Raw genomic sequence first — 26198 nt, 5'->3', positions numbered from 1 at the left:
CGCCTTGAGTTTCAGAAGGTCTGGGGCAGAACCTGAGAATATGCATTTCACACAAGTTCTCAGGTAATGCCGGTCAGAGGACCACACTTTGAGAACCACTGATAGGATGGGACGGAGAAGAATGGGTGGCAGTGAGAAGATGAAGGGAGCTGTCCAAATAGTCCAATGAGAGGTGATGGACCCAGAGCAGGGGAGATGTTCACATTTTAGATCTGGGTGCTAACTTTTCAGTGTCTTAGTGGTGACATTTCAGGCATGGTAATAAGCCAATGTGGGAAAGGGAGGCTGCTTCTGGGGAGAAATCAGCCAGGTGGTCAGGATAGTCCCCAGACTCACACTCGGTAATGACCTTCAGAAAACACAAGAATCAAGGTGTCCAGAGTTGCCATTTAATGCCCAATTATCACAACACAAGGAGGTTTACATGGTGCTCATCAAGGCAGGACCCAGGGAAAAACCAGACCAGAGGGAAGTGACCTGTACAGAGTCCCAGCACGGGGACCGAGTTCTCTTGGGCCTAATTACCCTCGAGACACACGTGCCATATTCAAGGCTTCTTCACTCACCCAGGAGCCAGCGGGCTGGCTGGGCTTCTGGTCACCAAGGGTCCTTGTGGGAGAATGGTGTCCCAGGATGAGGTGGGGACCCTGGGACACGATGAGAACCAGAAAGCTGTTTGCAAACAACCCCAAAAGGCTTTCACTTCAAATGCACTAAAGCCACACGATGCTCAGATGTGCGAACACCCAAACGATTTCACTGAAAACTACAGGCTGTGCAGAACTGAGGCTGAGAAAACTTGGGGAGGGAAAGGAAAGTCAAAACCATCCCAGAACCAGCTTTCTGAGCTTCACCACCCCCCACAGCTACACCAGTCCAACCACAGCACTGCTGTGGAGAAGGGACACCACACTGATCTAATGAACACTTTTCATGGGAAGGGACATGGGAGCATGTCCCTGGTTTTAAGAAATCTCTTTGAATCTCCAACTCTACTGCACAACTTAATGCTACCGAGTTCCCTGGAGCCCCCGAACCTTTGGTGCCCCTGGGGACACAGGTGACTTGTGGGCTGCCGATGGAGCTGGGGAAACATCCTGACAGCAATAACATATCTCAGAAAGAGGCTAGGTCTCAAGTTTACATGTGGCCCCTAAAGGAAATTCCAGCCAAAATGCATTCTTAAAGCACCTGACGGAACTCGAGAGGTTTCAAGTGTCACTGGCAAGAAACAGGCATGGGCTTGTGTCCCTCCCAACCCCCCTGCCCCTAGCCGGAGGCTTGGCCTAGGCGGTCCAGCCCCGGGGGCCAGGCAGGGTATGGAGGGGATAGCACAGGACAGGGGCAGCTGCTCAGGGTACAGGCCATGGGCCCAAGGGGCAGCCCGTCTGTCCAGAACTATGGCTGGGAATTTGGGGAATGAGCTTGAATTCTGGCCAGACTTTGCCATTAAACTCATTCCCGGTGGGTCCTGCAAGCCTCTTCTCCCCTTTGTCTGCTTTAATTCCAGGAGAACACTCTAGACAGAGCCAAAGGCATGGAAGTCAAACGTCTCTGTCTTCAGAGATGGGGCACGGCTAAATGGCAGCCCAGAGGTCTCAATCTCTGGCCCCACATGCCCCCAACCAGATTCCATGCAACACTCCCTCCCCCTGCCCAAGGGCCAAGGTAGTCCCTTGACCCTGGACATACTGGGCTTCGAGACAGGCTTCTGACGAGCCCCCTGTGAGTATCTGGGGAGCTTCTGCGAAGCATACAAAATTAGCCCTGTTCACAGCACGAGGCATCTGTGACCTGTTGACCACTCCTGAGAGGGCAGTTAGGGGCCCGGGAAGTTGAGAAAACGACAAGGCAAGACTGTCCCCACGTGGGCCTTAGCTCCCATCAGACCCCCATGTCCGAACAAGTCTACCTCCCAAACTTCAGATGCCAGCTTCTGGTCGGCTCGAGAGCAATCCCGTGAGGCCAACTTCATATTTAAAACCAACTTAATGCTACAAACTCAAAAAAAGAAAAACAAAAGTGCTGCCCAGCTGAGCCCCTGAGGAAACCTAGCTCCCTGAGGGTGGGTGGTGGCCCTTTCAGACCACCGTCCCTGGCTGCCTCTCTCCAGAGGGCACAGCCTTGGTTCAGCCCAGAGCAGCCCCACCCCAGGTTGGGTGGGGAGGAGAGCTGATCCCCCCATACCCAAGCGGGCTCCAGAGACACCTTGGGATGGTCAAGCCATTCCGGGGCGGGGGGGGGGGGGGGGGGGGGGCGTGGTGGAGAGAGGGAGGTCTTTCTGTGTGAGAGCTGGTGGGGAGAGGAGGTCCTTAGAGAATGACTGCCTCCAAGAAACAAAAAAATCCTTCCAGGGAAGGGGGAGACTATACCAGCAGCTACCAGAGGGGGTGCTTTCTGGCATTTTCTTGTTTTCATCCCACCTGTCTCTTTGGGGGGGCTGCCACTCCCTCCCAGGTCCTCACTGCAAGACAGCACCTGTCCCAAGCGAGAGGCAGAAATAGAGGAAGGGTGCCCTCGGCGCCTTCCACGTCCCTGTCCGTGTTTCCCCAGGAGCTCCTCTGTGCCGACTCCCTGCAAGGTTGATTTTCACGTCCCGAGGGAGAGGTAGGGGATTCCATAGGAAGTAGGTTTCCAGAACTGGAGCCTCGATGCCGCCTACCCTGGGGTGGCTCCCTGCCGCCATCTCTGGGACAGAGGAGACCAGGAATCCAAGGCTGGCGCCTCAGCTGGAGATGCCACGCCACCACGTACTAGAATCACGAGCCCTAAGTGCAAGTAGCGTTCTAGCAGACGGGACGGCCCCCCAGAGACCCAGCCCACTGATGTGGGGAAACTGGGGAGTTGGCCTGGGGCTCTGGAAGCCCTGGCTTGCCCTTGGACGGTGGACAGCTCCGGGCCTGTCTTGAGAAGTCTTACTAGAAACTGGAATGATCTCCCTGCTAAAAACTCAGGGAAGACAAACAAACAAAACTCAACCTGAAATAAATACAAAGGCATTAAGTGCTTCTTGATAAATTCAGGGTCCTAATTCCCCCTCAAAAGGGGGGGGGGGCCGGGGCCCTTTCCCTGGACCTGGTTGCCTCACCTGTGGCTCTTCGCATGAGAGGTCAGAGGTCAGAAGCCGGATGGGCCTTCCGGGCTCAGCTTCCATTAGGAAGGAGGGGACCCAACCTCTGATACGCTCCTCACCCGAATCCCCTACATGGCCCCCCGAGACAGCTTCGGCCGGCTGGGGGTAAGAAAGGAGAAAAGGAGACCCCCGTACCCTGAGGACGGCACCTTGTGTCCCACGTCCCTGTGCGGGCAGAGGGCCCGCCAGTCTGTGAGGAGGTAGAGACAGGGGCGGGCTGCCGGGGGCAGGCAGGGCCACTCAGTTAATCAGCAGGTCCCCGAGGTCATAGGAGTCGAAGAGGTCGCTGATGCCCTCGCCCCCGTCCAGGCCCCACAGGTAGTCGTCCTGGTCCAAAGGCGGGGAGAAGCTGATCAGGGGGGAGCTGCACGGCAGGGTGGGGGACAGGAACTGGTCCTCGGTCTGCTGCAGAAGTGGGTGTGGCAGCTCCAACATGCTGTCGGTGGCCTCCAGGGGCACAAGTGGCAGTGGTGGTGGCGGAGGCGCTGGCAGCTGCAGGGCCTGCTGGGGAGTCAGCGCTGGTCCTGGAGACAAAGAGACAAAGGTCATACCCGGGCCTGTTGCGCCAAAGAGTCTGGTCAGACCTCAGAGCACAAGAATAGCCCTCCCGTCCTCTGGACGACCATGCCCCCTTCTCCCTGTGTACCCTCCTGGTACCGCTCTAGCCACCGCCCTCATTTTCCTACCCTCCCTCCCCTCCTCTCCGAGGAGATGGGATCTCCAGCTCTCGAAACCCCACCCTCTCAGGGCTCCTGGCTGGCTCAGTCGGTAGAGTACGCGACCCTTGACTCTCGATCTTGGTGTTATAAGTTCGAGCCCCGCGTTGGGTGTAGAGATTACTTAAAAATAAAAATCTTACAAAACCAAAACCAAAAACAAAACCCAAAAACCCCTACCCCCTCTCACCATCAAGTTCCTGGCCCCTGAAACCACATTCTCTGTTTCTTGCATCACCAATCTCTCTCTCTCTCTCTCTCTCTCTCTCTCTCCCAGATCATTCCCATCATCACACAGACACGCTAATGACTCCTATCTTTAAAAAGCAGCCTCCCCGGCCTCATGACTCTCTCCAATTCCCAGCCCAGCTTATCGCTCCTTTTCATAGCAAAACTTCTCAGCAATTGCCTGTGTTTACCCTCTACCCCCTCCAAATGTATCCTCTACCTGCCCGCCACTCTTCACTCTTCCACTGAGGTCTGTCCCCACCACGCCACTGAACCAGTGGCCTCACGTTGCCAAACCAATGGTCAGTTCTTGGCCTCGTCTTATTTGACCTTCCAGCAGAATCTGGTGCCGTTATTCACACCCTTCTGGAAACACCTCTTCACTTGGCTCTAATAGACTAGAGTCTCCTGGTTTTCTTCTTACCTCCTTGGCTACATCTCCTGTCCCCTTTGCTCTGTATCCTCCTCTTCCTAACTTCTAAGCCCTCAGTGCCCCAGGGCTCCAGCCTCAGACTCCCCTCTCTGGCTGCACATCTCCTCGGGTGACCACAGCTGCCCCTTGGCTTTCAATCCCGCTCCCAGTGGACGCGTCTGGCACAGACTTCGCCCCCGAGCTCTCGGCTCCTGCAACGCCTCTGCTTAGAGAACCGAGGTACCCCAGAACTTAGCACGTCAAAACCAAACACTCCTGGTCTTCCCCCCTCAGTGAATGGACCACCACCCACTCAGCTGCCTAAGCCAAAAGGCCCAAGAGTTGCACGCAGTCCCGCCATTTCCCTAGCACCCAGCCCGGCAGCGAGATGGGTCATTTCCACAACTGAATGAATTCCGCCGGTTCCACGGGGCCTCCTTACCAGTCAGCTTGCCTCGGCCCTTGAAGTCTGTGTTCTAGCTTAAAAAGGGCTGGCGGAGGGGGTGGGGGGTGGGGCGCCTGGCGGGCTCAGTCGGTTAAGTGTCCAACTTTGGCTCAGGTCATGATCTCACAGTTTGTGGGTTCGAGCCCCACATCGGTCTCTGTGCTGACAGCTCGGAGCCCAGAGCCTGCTTGGGATTCTGTGTCTCCCTCTTCTCTCTTTGCCCCTCGCCAGCTCGTGCTCTCTCTCTCTCTCTCAAAAATGAATAAAAATTTAAAAAAAAAATTTTTTTAATGGGAATTGGAGCGCCTGGATGGCTCAGTTGCTTAAACGTCCAACTCTTGATTTCAGCTCAGATCACAGTCTCATGGTTTCCGAATTCAAGTCCCACATCGGACTCCACACTGGTAGGACATAGCCTGCTTGGGATTCTCTCTCTCTCTCTCTCTCTCTCTCTCTCTCTCTCTCTGCCCCTCCCCCTCTCCTTTCTCTCTCAAAATAAATAAGTAAGCATTAAAAAAAATATATTTTTTAAATGGCTGGGAATGAAATCCAAGTTCAACCAGTGCCAAGAAGGCTCTGCGTGATCTGGCCCCTGCCTGCCTTTCTACTCCCTCTGTCCCAGCCTCGCTCCACTCACACTCAGCCTCTCCAGCCACACTGGCCCCAGCTATTTTCCAGCACACCAGGTGCATTTCCACCTAGAGGCAAAAAGGTGACTTCTTACACAGGGATGAGGAATAGGGCACCAGAACCCGCCCCCCCCCCAAAGATATCCTGATACCCAGAATCTCCGTTTGAGCCATGACTTAACCCCCAACCACGCATTCCTTGGAAAATACAGCTGTGCTGGTTTGTCAGCCCGCCTGATCCTGTGTCTATGGGCAAGCGACTTAATGTGCATGAGCCTCTGTTTCTTCACCTCTAAAATGGGGGTGATTCTACCCACCTCCCAGAGTTGTTGAGAGGATTCAATGATAAGTGCAAGTAGAGGGCAGCTTGTCTGAGTGCTGCCCTGGTCAATGGTAAGAAGAACTGTGCTTTACCAAGGGCTTACCCTGGCTGGCTGGGCTCCCAGGAAGAGGTGTGTTTGACCTCCTGGGACACTCAGGTGGCCCCGAAGGAGGCAATATTGTGACCCCTATTTACAGATGAGGAAACTGAGGCTCAAAGAAGTCAATTAAACATATCTGAATGGAAAAAAAATGGAGTATTTTTTAGCGTGTTGCAGAGGCCTGCAGGGAGGTGTTCTAGTAAAAGGCCTGGTTCGGGAGGAGGGGGAGGACCTGGGCTCGGACCCCAGCCCCGCCCACCCCACCGGGTGAAGCCCCCGTTTTCGTCGAGAGGAAGAATAAGGCTCCAGCTCGCTGCCGTGCTGAGCAGGAACGAGACAACGTGCGTGAAAGCCTCCGCTGGGCCTTGGTCTCCTGCACGGTTATCACCCCCCAGAGGGAGCCGTTCCTTACATCTGGGCCTCCGCGCACTCGGATGGCTCAGACTCACTCCTCTATCTCCAAACCGCACAGAGTAGGCGCCCGGTTCGTATAAGCTTTTTCAAAAATCGCATTCACGCTGTGTCACTTTCTGTAAACCGTCCAGGAATCGTGAGGGAGTTTTAAGCGTCCCAGTTTTTAGAGACGTGAGAACGGGGGGCTCCAAGGGGCCACAGTGACTCGCCTACAGTCACCAAGTCACAGCAGGTGAGGTGCAGACTCAAGCCCGAGTCTCTCAGAGTCCTCTCCCGTGCTACAGCTACATCTAGGTTGACCTCAGAATGTCAGAGGTGGGGAAACGTCAGAGACCATTCCAGAAGCCCTTCCGTCCAAAGCCCTTCCGTTACAGACGAGGGAAACCGAAGCCCCAAAGGGTTAGTGATTCCCCTGCACGACGCCAGAACCTGGGTGCCAACACCATTGCGGCCTCCTCTTTGGATGTGGACCCTGGTGCTCAGACCTCAAAATGACTCTGCTTCGGGCCAGAACGCGGAGTGTGTGTATGCGCGTGCGTGCCGGCACGGATACCTTCCAGAAAACACCCCCCCTGCTCCCTTCGGCAAGGATGTCGCCAAGAGACCACGTGGCCAGCATGGTTGGTTTCTGGGCTGGCTCCACCACCGACTGCTTTGCCAGCTTCTACCCCTTCTGGGAGCACAGCTGATCTGTAAAACTGAGGCAAAAACCTCGCCCTCGCTTATGTTGGAGGGTCCCCCGCCTCTGCCCCAAGTCTCAGAGGACATCCGAAGCGAAAGTGGTTCTCACTCAGGAGAGACGCACACATGTTGACAGTGAAGTGCGAAAGCAGAGCGAGGGAGGAGAGAGAACAGGGTGGGGCACAGGTCTGGAGTGGGAGATAGACACTGGGAGGTGCCCAGAGGGACAGATGGCTGGTGCCGGGAGAAGCCCGGATCCCCGGACCAGACCAGGACACAGGAGAGATCAGCTGGGGGTCTGGGCTCTTGTCCAAGCTCTACCGCCAACCTCTGTGTGACCTTAGGGAAGTCACTTGCCTCTGTGTGACCTTAGGGAAGTCACTTGCCTCTGTGTGACCTTAGGGAAGTCACTTGCCCTCTCTGCGCTTCAGTTTATTCATGTGTAAAATGAAGGGCTGAGTTATATCAGCGCCCAGCAAACTTCTGTAAAGGACCGGATGGTATTCTAGGATTTGCAGAACACTTACAATCTCTGTCACACAGTCACTTTCTTCCTCTCCCCCAACTCTTCAAAAATGTGAAAGCAATTCTTAGCTCATGGGCTGCTTAAAAACAGGCCAGATTTGGCCTGCAGGCAATAGTTTGTGAACCCTTGAGTTAAAGAAATGGAAGGGGCGCCTGGGTGGCTTGGTCGGTTAAGCGTCCGACTTCGGCTCAGGTCATGATCTCACAGTCCGTGAGTTCGAGCCCCGCGTCGGGCCCTGTGCTGACAGCTCAGAGCCTGGAGCCTGTTTCAGATTCTGTGTCTCCCTCTCTCTCTGCCCCTCCCCTGTTCATGCTCTGTCTCTCTCTGTCTCAAAAATAAATAAACGTTAAAAAAAATTAAAAAAAAAAAGAAATGGAATCCATGTCTGTGTTCTGTGGACACCCCACCAAGCCTCCTCCGTCAGACCAGCTTGAGCTCTGGCTTCTTTAAACACCAGGGTTCTACTTAAGGGAATTCTGCTGCTAAGAAAACAGAAAGTTGAACACTGGCCTCCACAACCTGAAAGGATCTGTCAGCCTGACCTGATGTGTGATCCCAGTAAAGGGCATAAACCATCCTGGAAGAAGGTCCTTCCCGGGCTCCCATTTCTACTCCTTCCAGACTCCTTCCCTGGGACTTCTCCCGCCTCTTTGCTCATGACTCAACTCATGCTACTTCCTGTCAGGTATAGCCAGCTTTTTTTTAGCCGTACAGCGACCTCCCAGCCAGGGGTGAGCCTCTCTAGTCAGGAACCCCTTCCTCGATTTGTTCTGAGCCTCGTGGGGAGAGGCCTGGGAGAGGACATGGGGAGAGTCACATCACCTCTATGCCTCAGTTTATTTACCTCTAAACTGGGGACAAGAACACCTGCCTCAACAATGGCTGTGAAAAGTAATGTGATAATAGATGTACCTGATACAGTCATGGTTTAAAAAAATCTTAGTCATGGGGCGCCTGGGCGGCTCAGTCCATTAAGTCTCCGACTTTGGCTCAGGTCATGATCTCACAGTTTGTGAGTTCGAGCCCCAGGTCAGGCTCTGTGCTGACAGCTCTGAGCCTGGAGCCTGCTTCGGATTCTGTGTCTCCCTCTCTCTTTCTCTCTCTCTCAAAAATAAACATTAAAAAATTTTAATAGAAAAATTAAAAATCTTAATTATAACAAAAAATTAATAAAATAAATAAAAGATAAAAATAAGTAATTAATTTTCCAAACTCCCAGGGGCACCTGGGTGGCCCAGTTGGTTAAGCGTGTGACTCCTGATTTCGGCTCAGGTCGTGATCTCCCAGTTGTAAGATCGAGTCCCATGTCAGGCTCTGTGCTGACAGCACGGAGCCTGCTTGGGATTCTCTCTCTCCCTCTCTCTCTCTCTGCCCCTCCCCTGCTCATGCTTTCTCTCTCTCTCTCAAAATAAATAAATAGGGGCGCCTGGGTGGCGCAGTCGGTTAAGCGTCCGACTTCAGCCAGGTCACGATCTCGCGGTCCGTGAGTTTGAGCCCCGCGTCAGGCTCTGGGCTGATGGCTCGGAGCCTGGAGCCTGTTTCCGATTCTGTGTCTCCCTCTCTCTCTGCCCCTCCCCCGTTCATGCTCTGTCTCTCTCTGTCCCAAAAATAAATAAAAAACGTTGAAAAAAAAATTTAAAAATAAATAAATAAATAAATAGATAGATAATTAATTAATTAATTTATTTATTTATTTTAAAAAATCTTAGTTGAGCCTTCCTTCAAACATCTGTAGTTCCCATTCACTGAGGGCTTACTGAGTGTCAGGGGCTTTGTCGTTCGTAGTCACCACGGAAGTGTGGCACCAGCCCTAGTGGCAGTAATAATGACAAGACTAGTTAGCCGTTACTGCCTGGTGCCGTTCTAAGTGCTTTGCCTATATTATTTCCTCTAATTCTCACACCCTATTAAGTAGATCCTGTTAGTTACTATGCCCAACTGACAGATGAGGAAATTGAAGCAAAGAGAGGGTAAGTGACTTGTCCAAGGTCACATCGCTGGTAACTGGAAGTGCTGGTATTCAGACCCAGGACCCCTCTGGCCCAGAGCAGCATTAGCCTCCCCCCTGGGACAAGAACACGCATGTGCTCTATAAAGTGTGACGTGCAAACACACAAGCGGGGGAGAAGGACTGGACCCCTCTTCGCCGCCCAACAAATGTTGACATGGAAGAGGAAACGCGAAGGCTGGTTGCTCTCCCCACCTCCTGTCCCTCTGGACAGAGGGTCCTACCTGGAGAGGCCATGGGTTCTGTCATCCCAGGGTCAGTGCTGCTGCTGGGCTGGGTGGAGTCAGGGATGGGGCCGAGGGGGGAGGGGGAGGGGAAGGGCTCCTTGGTCGGACTGTCCGGCTCCTGCACCTCCTCTGGGCACAGGTAGACTTCGATGGGTCCCTGCGTGCTCTTCAGATATATCTGCAGGTTCTCCTGGAGGAAGAAGAGAAGCCAGGTCATGGCTCTGGGGAGCTGGGCACTGACTCATGGGTCGGGGTGGGGTGTATGGATGGACACCCACGGCTCCCGCCATCCACGTGAGCCAGCGCAACTCCTGAGCTTGGTGCTGACGCCTGCCCTGTCTGACCTGTGGTGGGCATCCGCTCTTGCTGCCTGTCCGGTCCCCAGGTCCCCTTCTTTTAGGGAGAATATCTTGATTTTCCTTTGGGAAGCCACTCCTCTCCAACTCACGTACTTTGGGGGGACAGCACTCTTCCCCACTCCAATGGGTGAGCTTGGGGTACAGGCTGGGAAAGCCACCGTGATGGTGACTGGTTCAGGGTAGCGCACGACTCAGGTCAGTCCAGGAGCATCGGACCCAGGACTCGTGCGGGACTCGTGGGAAACGGAAGCTCCCTTCCCACTGGGGTCACCGAGCTGGTGGTTATCATGAAAACTAGCTTTGCCACCAGAAAAGGGGAGCCTGCCTTAATGGAAGCATAAAGAATGGCAGAGAAAGATGGAGAGCATGGGGCGAACTGAAAGTCATAGTTTGAGCTCCTGCATCTAGCCTTGCCTGCAATCCCCAAGTCCTTCCTCTGGACCTGTCACTTGCTTCCCCTTAGTCCCCTCCACCCCCAACTTAAGCCATTTGGACTCGGCCTTCTGTTACTTGTAACAAAGCGTCTTGATAACTTGGCCTTCCCGCCCCTGCTTCTTCCCTCCATGATTAACTGCACACATGCTATTCCGACAGGCATTTAGGTCTCCACCCGGTGCACCTGCACTGCCCTCTGCCCACCCGTTTCCCCTGACAACTCCTGTTCATGCTTTAGGACCCAATTAACCTGTAGCCATCTATGGACTCTTCCTCCAACTGTCCTTTCTCTGGGCACCTGGAGTCTATAAATGGCAGGATGACTGCTTGCTTGGGTCTTTTTCTCACTAGGTCCTGAGCTCCTCCAAGACAGAGGTGGGGCCTCCTTTATCTTAATGTCCTTCCATTAAACGAATTATTTCTTGAGCATTTATTATGTGTCCAGCTCTGGGCTGGGGGGGGTACCACAGGAGCGCGGCATGCTTCTGTGGAGTTTACACTCTAACAGGTGAAGCAGAACACAATCACAGAATCACGAATCACCCAGCAAACGGAGGTCAAGGGTGGTAGAAAAGCACAGGTAGTAATGAAATCTGGGGGGGGGGGTTGGTAATCAGGGAAGGCTTCCTTGAAGAAGTGATGTTTGAGTTGAGACCAGTAGGATGAACAGCAGTAAACCAGGCAGAGAAAGAGAAGAGCATTTCAGCTGGAGGGAACAGCCTGGGTGAAGGTCTTACACTGGGGACGAGCTTAGTGTGGCGGGGAAGCTGTAGGTAAGTCAGTGTGGCTGAAGCAAAGACACCATGGGGCAGCATATGAGAAGAGGTTGGTGAGGTCAAAGCACAGAGGACCTCATAAGGAAGTATTAAGAATTTCTGGTCTTTCACCTCGCCAAACACAGTTAGCAGGAAAGGATTACTGTGAGCGCTAACACCACGGTGTATGGGCACATGTATGCGTGTGCCCAGAAATGTTGGGGGCCGTGGGATGCAGAAAGATACCAGGAACGGAGATTTTCTCGGGCCAGCATCTGATGCCTGTTGCCCTTTCCAGCTTCTGCCACTTCTGCCCCCAGCTCGGGGACCACTGATCTTGTAATGGGTACCAGAACGGACCTGGGAAGCTTGGGGTCAGGCAGCACCAGGGACAGAGCATACAGAGCAGCCTGGGACCCTCCTAACCCTGCTCTCCACCAAATGCTTCCCTCTCACCTCGCTCCTGTCGGGCACTTCCAGTCTTGTCTGAGGAGGGGCCTTGACAACGATCACTGTCTGCTCCTTGAAGCTTCCAACAGCACGGATGTCCTGGTAAGTCACATAGGCCAGTGTAGGGGCAGGAGAGTCAAGAGAAGTAGCTGGTCACAATTCAAACCCCCGGCCTGCCAGCCTAAGCCTCTGGACATCTCTTTCTCGGTCCGTCTACAGCTTAGAAATAACCAAACACCATAACCTGTTCTTGTACAATCATAGGCTACCCCACATCCCTTTTGAAAACAAACAGGAGGGGCGCCTGGGTGGCTCAGTCGGTTAAGCGGCTGACTTTGGCTCAGGCCATGATCTCGCGGCCCGTGAGTTCGAGCCCCGCGTCAGGCTCTGTGCTGACAGCTCAGAGCCTGGAGCCTGTTTCAGATTCTGTGTCTCCCTCTCTCTGACCCTCCCCCGTTCATGCTCTGTCTCTCCCTGTCTCAAAAATAAATTAATGTTAAAAAAAAATTAAAAAAAAAAAAGAAAACAAACAGGAGTATACATCATTTCTTAATGCTGCCTCATAACGGTTTTTTATGTAAAGACTTCATCTCAGACTGTATCATTAGCTCTGAGACAGGAGGGCTCCGTCTTATTTCTTTATGTTTCTCACAATGCCTAGAATCCTTCCAAAAACACAAAGTCAGATCCAAAGACCAATTAGATGGTAGAACCATCTGATTGGGAAAAGTGTATGAAAAGCCTTAGCAAAGCCCATGCTTATAGTGTCAGTCCTAGGAATCCAACCTAAGGAAATAAGTAAAAAATATAGGAAAATGTTCTCTCTACAAAAATATTCATCACAATGCTGCTTTATAAAAGCAGAAATCTCAAATCAATCTAAGTGTTGACTCTAGGCCTTAACAAACCAGAATGTGGTCTGAGTAGGACATTCTCAAATCATCCTGAACACGAGGTTAAATCCTATGAGACTGCTGTTTTGCAAAAAATGGTCCAATAGCAACACGTTCATGGATCAAGCAAATAGGAAGGATTTGTAACAACATAAAAACGGTCTATGGTGATAGAAAGCAGGATATAAAATGTTACATATGGGGCACCTGGGTGGTTCAGTCAGTTAAGTGTCAGACTTCAGCTCAGGTCATGATCTTGCAATTTGTGAGTTTGAGCCCCACATCGGGCCCCTTGCTGGCTGTATGGAGCCTGCTTAGGATTCTCTCTCTCTCTTTCCCTCTCTCTCTGCCCCTCTTAAAAATAAATACTTTAAAAAAAAAGTTATGTAGGGGCGCCTGGGTGGCTAGGTCAGTTAGGTGCCCAACTTCAGCTCAGGTCATGATCTCGCTGTTGGTGGGTTCGAGCCCCACATCGGGCTCTGTGCTGACGGCTCAGAGCCCGGAGCTTGCCTGGGATTCTGTGTCTCCCTCTCTCTCTGCCCCTCCCCCACTCGCACTCTGTGTGTCTCTTGAAAATAAATGTTAAAAAAATATTTTTAAAGTTATGTATAGCAGGCACACACTACATTTAATAACCCGTGCCCTTGTGTATGCATAGTTAAGAAACAATGGCTACATTAAGGGGGCACCTAGTTCTTTTCTCCATTTTCCAGATTTAAGAAACTGGACTTACTTTTATAAGGAGAGTAACTTCGATAGGCTCGTGAGGACAGGCCACCAAAGAAGGAAGAAACAGATATGCCAGCCCCCGAGGCTGAGTTAGGCCTTGCAGGGAGGTGCTGCCTCAACTCCGATAAGGCCCTGCTCCCTGACCTCTTCCCCCCACCAAACAGGATATCTCTTGTTGGCCTTGTCCTCGGTCAGGTGCTGGAAGTTCAGAGAGCAGGTCTGGATGAGCTGGTCCAAGGCCTGCTCCGTGCTCATCAGCTCCTTCAGCTCCTGCCCCAGCTGCTGCCGCTTCCCAGGTCGGGTCGGGTCTTCAAACATTCCCCTGCCTCTGGGAACAGAGCAGTCCCCCAGTGTCAGTCTCAGCGCACATCCAGGAGCCCCAACCCCAGGGCGGCTGTGCAGGCCTAAACGGGCGGTGCAAAACCCCAGGATGGGGCCACTCACACGGTCTACAATGGCGCCCCCTGGTTTGTGCAGATCAGGGGCCCTGCCTAGCTCCCGGGGAGCTGCTAGGAACTGGAACTTGAGGTCTGAGGGTTGGGCTAGGGAAAAGAAACAAATCAAGCCTCACCCCACTTTGGGGGGCTGTCAATGCCTATGCCACCCCCCGCCTCCCCCAAACGCCTTGCCTGGGTTCCCTCGGGGTCGCGCCAGGGGCTGCAGGCCCGCTCTGCTCTCTGTAGGAGGAAAGGAGCCTGGCGGACTCCTACCTCAGAGCTGCAAGGAGTGTGGGTTGCTGCAGCCCAGCTCCCAGGGGACTTTCCTAAGCTGGAAGAGGGGAATCTTTGGGATCCCAACTCAAGAGGATCTGGGTCCTCTCTTGGGCCTTTGCGTGTCCTAGAAATCATTCTCCACGCTGCCCCAACCTGCTTTCCCAGTATATTCCCAGCATATACATCTGTCCTTCCACCTCCCTCTTAAATACATTGGCTCTGCTCCCGGCAGGTACGTGAGCCTATCGGACGCCGCCCTGAGCTCCAGCCCCGACACACCCACTGCATACCGTGCACCCCGCACCTCCACCCGCAGCACGTGCACCCACTGGTGCCATCGGCCCCAGCCCAGGCACTCACACCCACTGGATGTTGTTCTTGGCCTTCTTACGGATGAGCTGGATGCCCTCCAGCACGTTGGTGATGTCATAGATGCGCCGCTTCTGCACGTCCAGCACCTCAGCCGCCCAGTTCAGGTCCAGGACGCCATCCTTGGACTCGCTCAAGAGGTAAATGAACTTCTTGGTGAGGAGCCCCAGCGACGTGTCATACCGAGTCTTCTCTCCAGGGGACTTGGGGGCTAAGAGGAAAGGGGCCCAGTCACAACCTCATCCTTTGATCTGGACCCGTTAAGCACCACCCTTCGCATGAGGGCTGGAGCAACCCCTCTCCAGTTTACAGAGCACTGTGAGGCAGGAGATCGTTCGCCACCACCATCCAGGCAGGGACCCTGATGCCTAGAGAGGACACGTGACTTGTCTGAGGTCTCGCAGGGGCAGGGGCGCGACTGGAAACCAAGCATCCTAACTCCTAGTTCACAGCCCCTTTCCATTATAGCTTAGGGCAGCCCTAGAAACACCACCTCCATCAACACCAACAAATAGTTATCGTGTGTTGGTCACCGTTCTAAGCAACTTTCCATATACCACAAATTTAATCCTTGCAACACCCTCTCAGGCTGTTGCCTGAGAGGCATCCCATCTTACGGGTGAGTACACTTCAGAACGGACAGGTGAAGGAACTTGCTCAGCTCAGTCGGCTAGAAAGTGACAAAGCTGATTGAAATCCGGGCAGTCCGGCTGCAGTCTTCCTTCTTAACCATCACCCTATCCCGCCAGCTAGGTCAGGAATCGAGGATTATGGTAGGGAGAGAATAACGGGCTGGGATTCGAGAACATTTGTATAGATTTGCTTTTTCTTTCCATGTGCAGCCCAATGATTATCTGAAAGGAATCAGCCCTATACTACCACACCGGGCAGGCGCATGAAAAAAGATCCTTTCTTAATGAGGTGGATGTCCCAAGACCACATCTCAGCTGCAGCATCTTAAACCACAAGAAGACTTCTGCAAATTTAGTGACTTGCAAGTCATATAGCAAGCTAGTGGCCAGACTAGTTTTGGAAACTGAGTTTTAGAGAGTCTCAGATTCCTCCGGAAGGGGACTTTAGAATCCCCTAGGCAAGCATTTGGCACACAGGCTGTTTTTGTCAGGTTCTGCACCCTTGACAGACATTGCTGACTGATCAGTGCACTCAGTACCTTTCAATAAAATGATCCCGGCAGCCTCTACCAATCAAAGGGAGAGCAAACTTTATTGCTATTCCTGATCTCAATGTGTTTCATTTTATAGATGAGACAACTAACGCTCACAAGAGGAGTGATTAGTCAGATCAGGGCAGAACCTTGTCCAGACCCCCAAATTCCTTTTTTTTTTCATTAAAAAAAAATTTTAATGTTTATTTATTCATTTTTCTGAGAGAGAAAGGGAGAGAGAGAGAGAGAGAGAGTGAACAGGAGAGGAGCAGAGAGAGAGAGAGGGAGACACAGAATCCGCAGCAGCCTATGGGCTCTGAGCTGTCAGCACAGAGCCCGATGCAGAGCTCGAACCCATGAACTATGAGATCATGACCTGAGCCAAAGTTGGACACCTGACGCTTAACCGACTGAACTACCCAGGTGCCCCAAGATCCCCAAATTCCTGCCCCTCATGTTTCCCACCTGGTCACATAACTTCTTCATTGGGTCTCTGACCCCACCCCCCCAAATTATTGTTCCTCTCTAACATAATTTCTAAAACTCCAGCTGGAACCAGGATATTGACTGAAAATACCAGCAGGCAGAGGCAGAAATTCCCTGCAGCTTAACTTTAGGAAGGCACCACCCGGGCAGCCCCTGGATCTTAAAAATCTCTGAGGCCACGCGGGTTAGACCAACCCAAGTTTCACTTCCCTTTGAGTCATTCATTGAGCCCTCTGCATGTGGGAGAAAGACCCTGGATTCTTTCTTTTAAAAAAGATCAGACTGCAGGAAATGTAATTTTTTTTTAATAGTAAGCTCCCAAGTAAAACGCTGGTCATCACGTTCAGGTCACGAGAGCGGTGTGCAGTGTGGGAGAAGCAGTGCTAGCTTGGCTTTGAGTCCTGACCCCACTCACCAGCAGTGTGACCTTGGGTAAGTCGCTCAAGCTCTGCGTCTCAAGTTGCCTCATCACTGAGAGGGGGACAGAGCTACCTACTGGCAGGGTCCCGTGACACAACCCAGAGGAAACTACTTTGTAAACTGGGAAGTGTGCTACAAATATCACTCCTGATGATTCGGGCAGGGCTGCTGCCCTCTGCCCTTACCCATCCCCCATCCGGGGCCCGCCCTTAGATGCCCAATCGGCAAGGCTTACTTTTGGGGCTGGGGAGGCCGTCCAGTCTAATGCACTTCCCCTTGGGGGTCCGGAATTCAGGGACTGCTGGCTTCCCGATCCCCTCCAGGTCCAGCTTCCTTTTGGCCTTGGAGAGAGGAGAAAGAGACAGGGTTTGAGAATCATTCTTCCTTCAGCCTTTCCCCAAGTTGGGGCCAAAGCATGGAGGCCACCAGCAGCTACTTTCTGTGCCTCAGTTTACCACCAGTCCTGGTGAAAACATCATTGCACTTGGTGAGGAAATAGGAGGGGCTCAAAAAGTGAGCTTTCATGGGAAGGAAATCCTATTTTTTTTCTTTACCTTTTTTTTTTTTTTTTTTTAGATTTTATTATTTAAGTAATCTCTACACCCAACATGGGGCTCGAACCCAAAACGCTGAGATCAAGTCACGTCACACGCTCCACAGACCGAGCCAGCCAGGTGCCGCAGGGAGTCCTATTTTCTGAAGAGCACACAACACTCCCATTCTGAGGTCCATGCTCTTGAAGACTATGGAAGCCAGTCCAGCCGAGAGCCCGGGGTTCCTTAATAACAGGCCCCAAGGTCACTTCTATCGGCACCATGCCCAGAGGATGATGCGGGGAGGAAGGAGTGGGTAGGACCTAAGCCACACCAGGCTGGGGAGAGCCTCCCGCCCCACCAAGCGCAAAAGCAGCTGGCCCAGCCTGCCCTGGTGCCCATCACAGCCCCACAGCTGGCCCTTATCAGGGTGGGGCTGGGCATCCGCCCAGGCCCAGGGGACTTCCTGGCTCAGTGCCACACCCCAGGGAGGTGCCCACATCGGGAAGCAGAGCAAACATTCCCCACCCCCATGTTTGGGCTCCGGCTCAAGGGCCCCAGGGCCTCCTGAATAGACTCCATTTGCCATTCTTTGCTGAGAGGGGCAGACAATGAATCCTTCCCCTGCTTCTCAAGGACGAACAGCTGAGGTCCCCCTGCTCCCCCTGCCTGTTCCCGCCAAGCTTGGGAAACACCTGCTGGGGAAATCAAACCACAGACCCGTCTGCTCTTCTCCACCCCACTGCCACCAGGCCCCAATCAGGCCCAGAGGCTGCACTGGCCCGGAAGGGGCCTCTCTCCTGGTTAGGGCTGGGCAGGGGCAGGGCTAGGGCACTAGGGCACGGGGGCATAAGCCAGCTTGGACTTGAACCTCCCGGCTCCTTCAGGGACTCACTGTGTCTGTGTGTGACTTGGGGATGTACTCTGCATCTAGGAGCCTCAGTTTCCTCCTTGGTAAAATGAGGCAGAAATCACCTACCTTGAGGGATGATTACAAGGAACAGAGGAGCTAACTCCTGCAAAGTGCTCACCCTGTGACTCAGACACAGTAGGTGTTCAGAAAATGCAGAGTCCCCTCTCTGAAATCCAGGCTTGGCCTCTTCCTTGACACACCCTTGTGGGGGCCACTGAACCCATTTCCTTCCTCTCCCTCTCCCCCCAACCGCCCAGACACCCCTAAGCTGGTCAGGACAGAGAAGGCTATTTTAACCTTTGACAGTGAGGTCATGCTCGGCAGGGCTGAGACTAACTGCTGCTGAGCACAGCTGGGCTGACAGGTGTCGGAGGTGGTGACAGCTCTTCCTGCTGTCAGTTTCCCTCCCCGCTCCTGCCTCCTCCAGGAAGCCTTCCCGGACTGATTTCAGGAGACCTGCTCCCGGGTTTGAGGAGCCTGGATACGATGCCACTCTCTTCCACCCCTACCCAGACCTGGACGCGATCCAAACACTTCCCTGCTCATTCCTCTTGAAGTCTCTCTGGGATATTCTTTTTCTAACCTTTCAGCTGGTGAGATCCTAGATCCTAGGGAATGTAACCCATCTTGTCTCTAGAGAAAGGCCCGGTCACTCACTGAGACCTTCCACATGCCCTGGGCTGGGCCCCAACCTTCATCACCTCACTGAGTCTCCCCAGCACCACCAACCCCCACTTAACAGCTGAAGTAAGCAGGACCTGGTGAGCTCCAAGGCCTTTATCAATCCTGATTGAGGTTGTCCATCCCAGCACCCTCAAGAAGGAAGGCCAAGAGCAAGGAGGGGAAGGGAAGCCAAGCTGAGTTCTACCTGAGGCAAAGGTGGGGCAGCCCAGAGTCTCCCCAACCCCATCCACCTCCCCCACCCAACAGGAGCCAGGCCCTGCTGAGTTCACAGAACACTTGAGGAAGAATCTCACCACCTACAAGGTGGGGAGAAGGAAGGAAGGACCTTGAACAGAGTACCTGCACTGGGCCTATCACGTGCTCATCGGTTCTGCAACATCAGTGTTGGCAATCCCTCTTGGCAGACGAGAAATGGAGGCTCAGAGAGGGTGAGACACACGCCCACGGTCACACAGACAAAGGGCAGAGCCAGAGTTTGAACCCGGGATTGTCTGACGCCAAAGCCACATACCAGGCTGCCTCAGCTCTGTCCCACACACATCCCCCCAGAATTTGCTGGAATTTGAGCCAAGGCCCGGCTGTGCCCACCTGCCCCCATTATTTTATACGCCCACACCAGTTCCCTCCCTTCTCTTACTCTCCCTCACCCTTATGCTATACTCCAAGTGTTCCTAAGCAGCAAAATGTCCCTCATCCAAGGACATCTCCCTGACACCTTGGGGCACTGCCCAGAGAAAAGTCAGCCCATAGATGGGCCTGAGCCTGCAGAACAGAGGCGGCAGAGGACAAGCCCAGGAAGATGAGGGCCAAGGGGGCCCTGAGCACAAACCTTGGAGTCAGACCCATCTGGGTTCCCATCCAGGCCTCCCCCCGTCTCAGCTGGGTGAGCTCATCAAGACAGTCGACCTCTTGAGCCCCACCTGTAAAATGGGGATAATCTGCTCCCCCGCGGCTGGGGATTCAGCAACAGTGCAGCAAAGCGCTTCGCTCGCACAAGGAAGCGGCTATCACTAAAGCACGAGGGGCACCAGCAAGGAGAAAGACAGTTCAGAGGTAAGCTGGAAAGAGACGGAGATGTGCCAAGGGCAAAGGCCAGCCTGGCTCTAACCTGGACCCTCGTAGGCAGCCCCTTCGGTTGTTTCCTAAAGGCCTGATCAGGATCCGAGCTCCCCTGCCAACCCCAAAGGACAAAAGCGAAGCTCCTTCCTCAGGCGGCCCCAGAAGTGAGAGGGTCCGAGACCACCTGGCACAACCCCACCATGGGCAGCGAGGTGAGGAAGCTGGGGCTCGAAGGAGGGGAGCTGACTTGCCCGAGGGCACACACGGGCCGGAGCCAGGGTTCTCCCAAGCCCCAAGTCCTCATTTAGACGGCGGGGGTAGGAACAAGCGTTCCAGATCCCAGCTCTGCCACTCGGTACCCTACATCTCCTCCTCTGACCTGGCTTGCACGGTTGTTCCTTAAAATGTCCGTTTGCTGTCATGGCTCTCAGAGGGAATTTGGAAAACGTAGACAAATTAAAAGGAAGGAGGACTGTGCACAGAACCCCACCCTCTTCACGGATTCCCGCGGGAATGAGACAGAACAGCGTGATGTGCCCGGCCGGAGGAGGGACGCCACGGAGGAGCACCGCAAGCCTTCCCCAGAGGGTGCTGGAAAGAGCCCTGGACAGGAAGTGAGGAGACCAGGGCTCAGGGCTTCGTTCTGCCATTGAACTTGGTTGCCACCCCTGAGGTCCTTTTAAACAGCAGCTCCTCAACAAATCCTGCTCACCCTGCACTTTGCAACCCGGCCACAAAACAAGCGGCCACACCCAGGGTTGGGTTTGGAGCTCTTCCAGGTCACACCCTGGTAAAATGAGTAAGCAGGGGGCCAAGCCTGCCCACAGGCAGGGGGCCATGGGGCATCCCACAGGAGAGGGGGCTCTGGGCCCGGCAGGCCTTTAGGGCAGTCTGATGCAAGGAGACTCTCCCACTTCTTGGCTTGTGACTTGGACAAGTGACTTCACGTCTCTGCTCAGTTTCCTCATCTGTGAGATGCCTCATCCCAGGCATCTTGGCCAAGATAACAACGCGGAGGGTGCCAAGCAGTGCCTGGCACACGAGAGGCGTTCAGTAAAAGAGGGCCATTCTTGCTGTGATCACTGAGCCCCTCTGGGAGGGAGCTACAGACAGATGCACTCGGGCTCCTCTGGGAGGGAAGCAGTTCAAAACCACAGCTGTTACTGAAACTCAGCCACTGAAACTCCGCCTGAGCGCCTGAAAGCAGCTGGCCAGAAGAGACTGCGCCCGCCACAGAGCCCCCTCCCCTGGGGGCACCCAGCTCCTAGGTCAGGCTGCACTGGGGAAAGTTAAGGCTGCAGAGAAGAGACCCAATGATCACCAGCCTTGGTCATACATCCCCCTGAATGACCTTGGACAGATCACATCCCCACTCTGTGCCTCAGTTTCTCCCTGGGGCTACTAATACCTTCTACTTCACAGGGTAATGCTGAACATAAGAGAGATAGCCGGTCTCAAGTTATCTTTGGCTGCTTGGCCTACAAAATGGGAGTAACACCCCTGCCTCCTTCCTCCTAGTTAGAAATCACGTGCAGGAAGGGGCTCTGAAAGGTTCAAAGCCTTGAGGATGGGCAAAGCACAATTTCAGTAGCAGGGAGTGGTAGCCACTGACAGGGAGGGCTGGGGGTCCGTGCCTGCTCACCGACACAGGTCTGAGCAGATGTCTCTATGGCAGTGTGGGTGGGTTGGTCTTAGCTCTGTGCCTGAACTTATTCACCACTCACCACTAAGTAAGCCTACAGCACCCCCATTTCCCCTCCCTGGAGCCTATTTCCAAAACCCAGGACCTGGAGCTGGAAGTGACCTCAGATGAGTTAGCCCAGCTACCCCATATACACATGCGTTTTCAAGCAAAGGAAATGTAAGCCCAGACTGGTGCCAAGACTGATGCAAGGCCCCACTGAATTAGTGGCAGTCAGGACCAGAAACCAGGTTCCCCACCCCCCCCCAGTACCCCCAGGGCTTTTCCCACCCCACCTACCCCCACCCTATGATTGTTTCCCTTCTCAAGGGCTCCAGGAATTCCACTCCCACAAAACACACCCTGTACCCGGTGCCACACTTTGGGCCCTCCCTGGCAGTGGCCTGGGGCTTGAGAAAAGAACAATCTGAATAGGAAACCCAAGGGGCTGCCCTCAAGTTGCACCTGCTACTGGCTGGCTGGGAGGGAAGGCTGGGCCTGGGGGGAGACCTAGGGCAGATAACTGGGAAAGAGTTGGCTGTATGGGAAATTTGGAGTCTGTCCAAGGCAGACTGGACCTGAAACACAGCCCCCACCCTTGCCCTGTTTTTTTTTTAAAGTCCCCACTGTCCTTAGGTCAAGCCCTGAACCTGGACAATACCAGATGCCCGGTAGGAGTTTCTGGATCCAGCAATGAATGAATGGTGGCAGTGTTGCCCCCGTGGACTTCCCCAAGGTCACACGGTGCACTGGGGGTGGTGGGTTGGGACTCCACTCCAATAGATGAGGTTATTTCATCCCAGGTCCGAAAATGAAGGGCTCTTCTGCTCAGGTATGCAGGGCAGTGGGTTGTTCTGGAAGCCGAAAGCTCTCATTTCCCTCCCCAACTCGACCTGCTTCGCTCAAACTGGGTCCCAGGCGCCCCTCCCTCCTTTCCCACACCCGCAAAAGCACAGGGAGAAGCGGTGGGTGGCGGTGGGGAGGTCCCCAGCATTACCGGCAGCCGGCCAGCCGGCACGCATCGCACAGCTTGGCCCTCCGGTCCGTGGGGGGTGGCGTCGAGGCAGGTGCCGGGCGCCGCAGTGGGAGGCACAGTCTGCGGGTACAGCGAGGTGTAGTAGGTGGTGGTGGCCGGGCAGAGCTGGGGGCTGCTGAGACCGGGCGGCCACAGCTCTGTAGGGCTCATCGCGGGCAGTCCCTTCGAGGGCGGCCCGGCGGCTGGAGCCAGGGCCCGGGGCCCTCGCAGCATGGCGAGCACAGCGCCCCCTCCCCAACCGGGCCTGGCGCGCCCTCAGGCACCTGCGGGCTCCGGAGCCCGGGGAGGCTCACTCGGCCGGAGGCATGGCGCGGAGGCCGGGGGAAGCCGCCAATGGACGCCTGTGGGGCAAGGCCGGACCCTCCCCTCCTGGCCCGCGGCCGAGCCGAGCAGCGCTTGGAGATCCCCGCTTAGAGATCGCCCCGCGGCGGCGGCGGCGGCGACACGGCCAGGGGCTGTGCCGCCCCGAGGGCGGCGGCGACCCGGACGGCCCCGCGCCCCAGAAAGGCCTCGGCGCTTGGGGTCCGGCTAGCTCGCGGGAGGGGTCTCCGGGGTCGCCGGGGGCTAGGCGGAGAGGCGATGCGCTCGGACCGGCGAGGGGGGGGGGGCGCGGTTGCACCGACTCCTTCGCGCCTGGCTCTCTAGTCCCCGAGCCTTTCTGTGCCTCTTTTTTTTTCTCCTTTTTTTTTTAGCGCCAAACTGCGTGCCGCGAAATTCGGATCTCCCGCGGAAAATGCCGCGCTTTGGTTGGTCGCCGCACCAAGCACAGGCTCCACCCCCCGGAAAGGACCGGTCCCCAAGGCTGCGATTGCAACACGAGCTTTGCTGCTTAAAGGGGCCGCCACACCTGCTGTCGCCTGGCGCCCGCTGGCCCTCGCAGCCCGCGAAACAGGTTGGGAGGGTGGGTCCCGTATCGTGCAGAGGCAGCCGGAGCTGCACGGTGGCCCGCTGAGTAATGGGCCCGGATTCCGGGGCGGGGGCAGATTTGGGCACGGAGTCCTGTCCTGAGCCCAGACCCAGCAGCACGTTGCCCAGGCCAAAGGCCTTTTGTTAGTTTGCACGGTTGCTTACTTAGCATATACGCTTTTATATCCTTTTTCTCCCCCGCTAAAATGAAAGCCAGCAACCTGTTTTCTTTCTTGGCAGGGGGCGATGGGTGGAGCCTAACATTTATACCTCTTCATAGGAGGATACTAACATCTGCTGAGTGCCTACAATATGTCAGGCTCCCCGTTAGTTAGATCATTACACGAGTTGTTTTATTTAATTGAATCCAACAATCCTGGGAAGAGGCATGATGGTCTTCGTCGTAAAGATGGAGACACAGAGAGACTCCGTAACTTGCCCAAGCTCACACAGAGATTCACTGATTTGAGAACTGGCAGTCCAATCTGGACAAGGTGCCGGCACAAGTGGGAGGCACAGTCTGCGGGTACAGAGAGGTGTACCCTTGTTTGTTTCTGAGCCCTTGTTTGTTTCAATATGAGGTTTCTCCTCCACTCTCCCAAGCTGTGTCCTGCCCCATGCCGGCCTGGGTGGGGGCTGGGTCTGGAGTGCGGAGCTCGTTCTTGTTCCCGGTTACATTCCCAGAGCCCAATACTCAGTAAATATTTGAACATCTCCGTGTTTCTCCTAAACAATCCTTTGGTCACAAGAGCCTCCCTCTCTCTTTCAAAACTTTCTTTGCTGGTAATCCATTTACACCCCCCGGCTCTCGAGTTTAGAGATGCTGAGGCTCCAAGATGTGACCTTGGCTAGTGAGTGGTGCAGCTGTCAGAAGCTAAATTCAGGTCCGCCGGTTCCTGCCTGGTGCTATGTGATTTCTATGCAGGTCTGAGCCTGGCTTTCAAAACCTTCCAGAGTCAGTCCCCAGCTTAATACCAGGTCCTCAAACTCAGATGTCATGGATGAAATGGCACTAATGCACGGTGATTAAGAGCCCAGACTTTGTAGCAGACAGCACTGGGTTCAAACCCAAACCCAGGTAGTTACTTTACTAACTGTGTGATCCCAGGCAAGTTTTATAAACTCTCCGAGCCTCACTTTTCTCATCCCTATTAACACCCACCTCATTGGATTGTGGGGAAATCTCATGAGATAATGCATGTAAAGCTGTCAGCACGGAGCCTAGTTCATAAAGAAATAGCAGCCGTGGTTACATTTCTGGCCTTATCTCCAGTACACAGACCCTTTTACTCCAGTCTACACATTTCACTGATCCTTCAAGGCCCAGCTTAAACCTCACCTCCTCCAGGAAGCCTTCCCTGCCTGCCTCCCCCTCCCAGAGTGCTTCTTGACCTCTACCCATGCGTAGTGTGTTTCGACTCAACAAACAAAGCTCTGTTTAGTGGTAAGGAGGCTCCAAGTCAAGTCGCGTTCTCTGCCTCCTAGCTGAGCAACCCTGGGCAGGCTGCTGCTCCACCCCTCAACCTCAGTTTCCTCAACTATCAAGCGCTGACAATGCTTCTACTCGCTGATTTCACAGGACTCTGAGGCACTATTGAAATGGTGGTGGTGATGATTCTCACAACACCCCCCTGAGACAGGCACTATCATTATCCCCATTTTACAGATGAAGGATCCTGGAAGGAATTGTGGCAGAGCAGGTTTGGGGAAGGAGCAGAGCCCTAGGGCCAGGAAGGGAAATGGGGGTGGTAGGGTGGGGCTGAGACTAAAGAAGGGAGCCAGCAAGGGGGCCAAGAGCCAGCTCTCTGTGGTTGAGTTTCGGGCAGCTGGGGCTGGCTTTAGTTTCACTGCCTGGGAACTGACTAATTCCTGTGGGAGCACATCTGTAGTCTATCTCCCCAAACACGAATCCCTGCCCCATCCATTCGTAGCTTGTGCTCTTGATCAGGTTACTGGACCTCTCTGAGCCTCAATTTCCTCATCTTTGAAATAGGGATGGCAAAAGTGACCTGTCTATTTACTGTGCGATTCAGTAAGTTGTCCTCAAAGTCCTCAGAGGGGCACTACTGTGCACTTAATATATTTTATTTGTTTCTTTTTTTTTTTTTTTAATTTTTTTTTCAACGTTTTTTATTTATTTTTGGGACAGAGAGAGACAGAGCATGAACGGGGGAGGGGCAGAGAGAGAGGGAGACACAGAATCGGAAACAGGCTCCAGGCTCCGAGCCATCAGCCCAGAGCCTGACGCGGGGCTCGAACTCACGGACCGCGAGATCGTGACCTGGCTGAAGTCGGACGCTTAACCGACTGCGCCACCCAGGCGCCCCTATTTGTTTCTTTTTAACATATATTTAAGTAATCTCTACACCCAACGTGGGACTGAACTCACAACGCCCAGATCAACAGGTACATGCTCCGCCAACTGAGCCAGCCAGGTGCCCCGGCACTTAATATATTTTATCTAAGATTTGTGTGAGATGGACCAGAAGAAGCCCCAGTGGAACCAAACTACAACATTTGCAGTTTTCCATTCATGGGTTACACACTCCCATCTCCCAGGTTTTGCTACCGTGGCTCCATATCCCCAAGGCCCCTTCTCCCTTCCATCCCCTCATGCTCAACTCTGACCCAGCTTTAAGGCCCAACTCAAATGGCGGAGTGGCAGGAGCAAAAAGCCTGAAGTCAGACATTTAAGGAAACTCTCGGCTCCTTGGGAACAGGACCCATGCTTTGTTTTCATCTTTCTGCCTTCCTCTCTGAGGGTGCCAGGC

The 26198-nt window shown here is 54.0% G+C and overlaps 1 protein-coding gene across 1 annotated transcript; it reads right to left on the bottom strand.

Annotated features, from left to right (window-relative positions):
- Nucleotides 1-2244: 2244 nt before the first annotated feature.
- E2F2 (E2F transcription factor 2) lies at nucleotides 2245-23257 on the bottom strand. Its single transcript, XM_049617838.1, has 7 exons — nucleotides 22483-23257; nucleotides 16851-16956; nucleotides 14536-14755; nucleotides 13632-13790; nucleotides 11847-11961; nucleotides 9839-10031; nucleotides 2245-3657 (listed from the first exon to the last, which is right to left on the bottom strand). Exons 1-7 carry the CDS (start codon nucleotides 22732-22734, stop codon nucleotides 3374-3376), a joined length of 1329 nt encoding a protein of 442 aa, XP_049473795.1. The 5' UTR covers nucleotides 22735-23257; the 3' UTR covers nucleotides 2245-3373.
- Between the last annotated feature and the right edge of the window lie 2941 nt (nucleotides 23258-26198).

This window comes from Panthera uncia (genome assembly GCF_023721935.1).
Source record: "Panthera uncia isolate 11264 chromosome C1 unlocalized genomic scaffold, Puncia_PCG_1.0 HiC_scaffold_4, whole genome shotgun sequence".
NCBI lineage: Eukaryota > Metazoa > Chordata > Mammalia > Carnivora > Felidae > Panthera > Panthera uncia.
The sequence above is the reverse complement of the archived record's forward strand: the minus strand, read 5'-3'. Positions and strand labels throughout refer to the sequence as shown.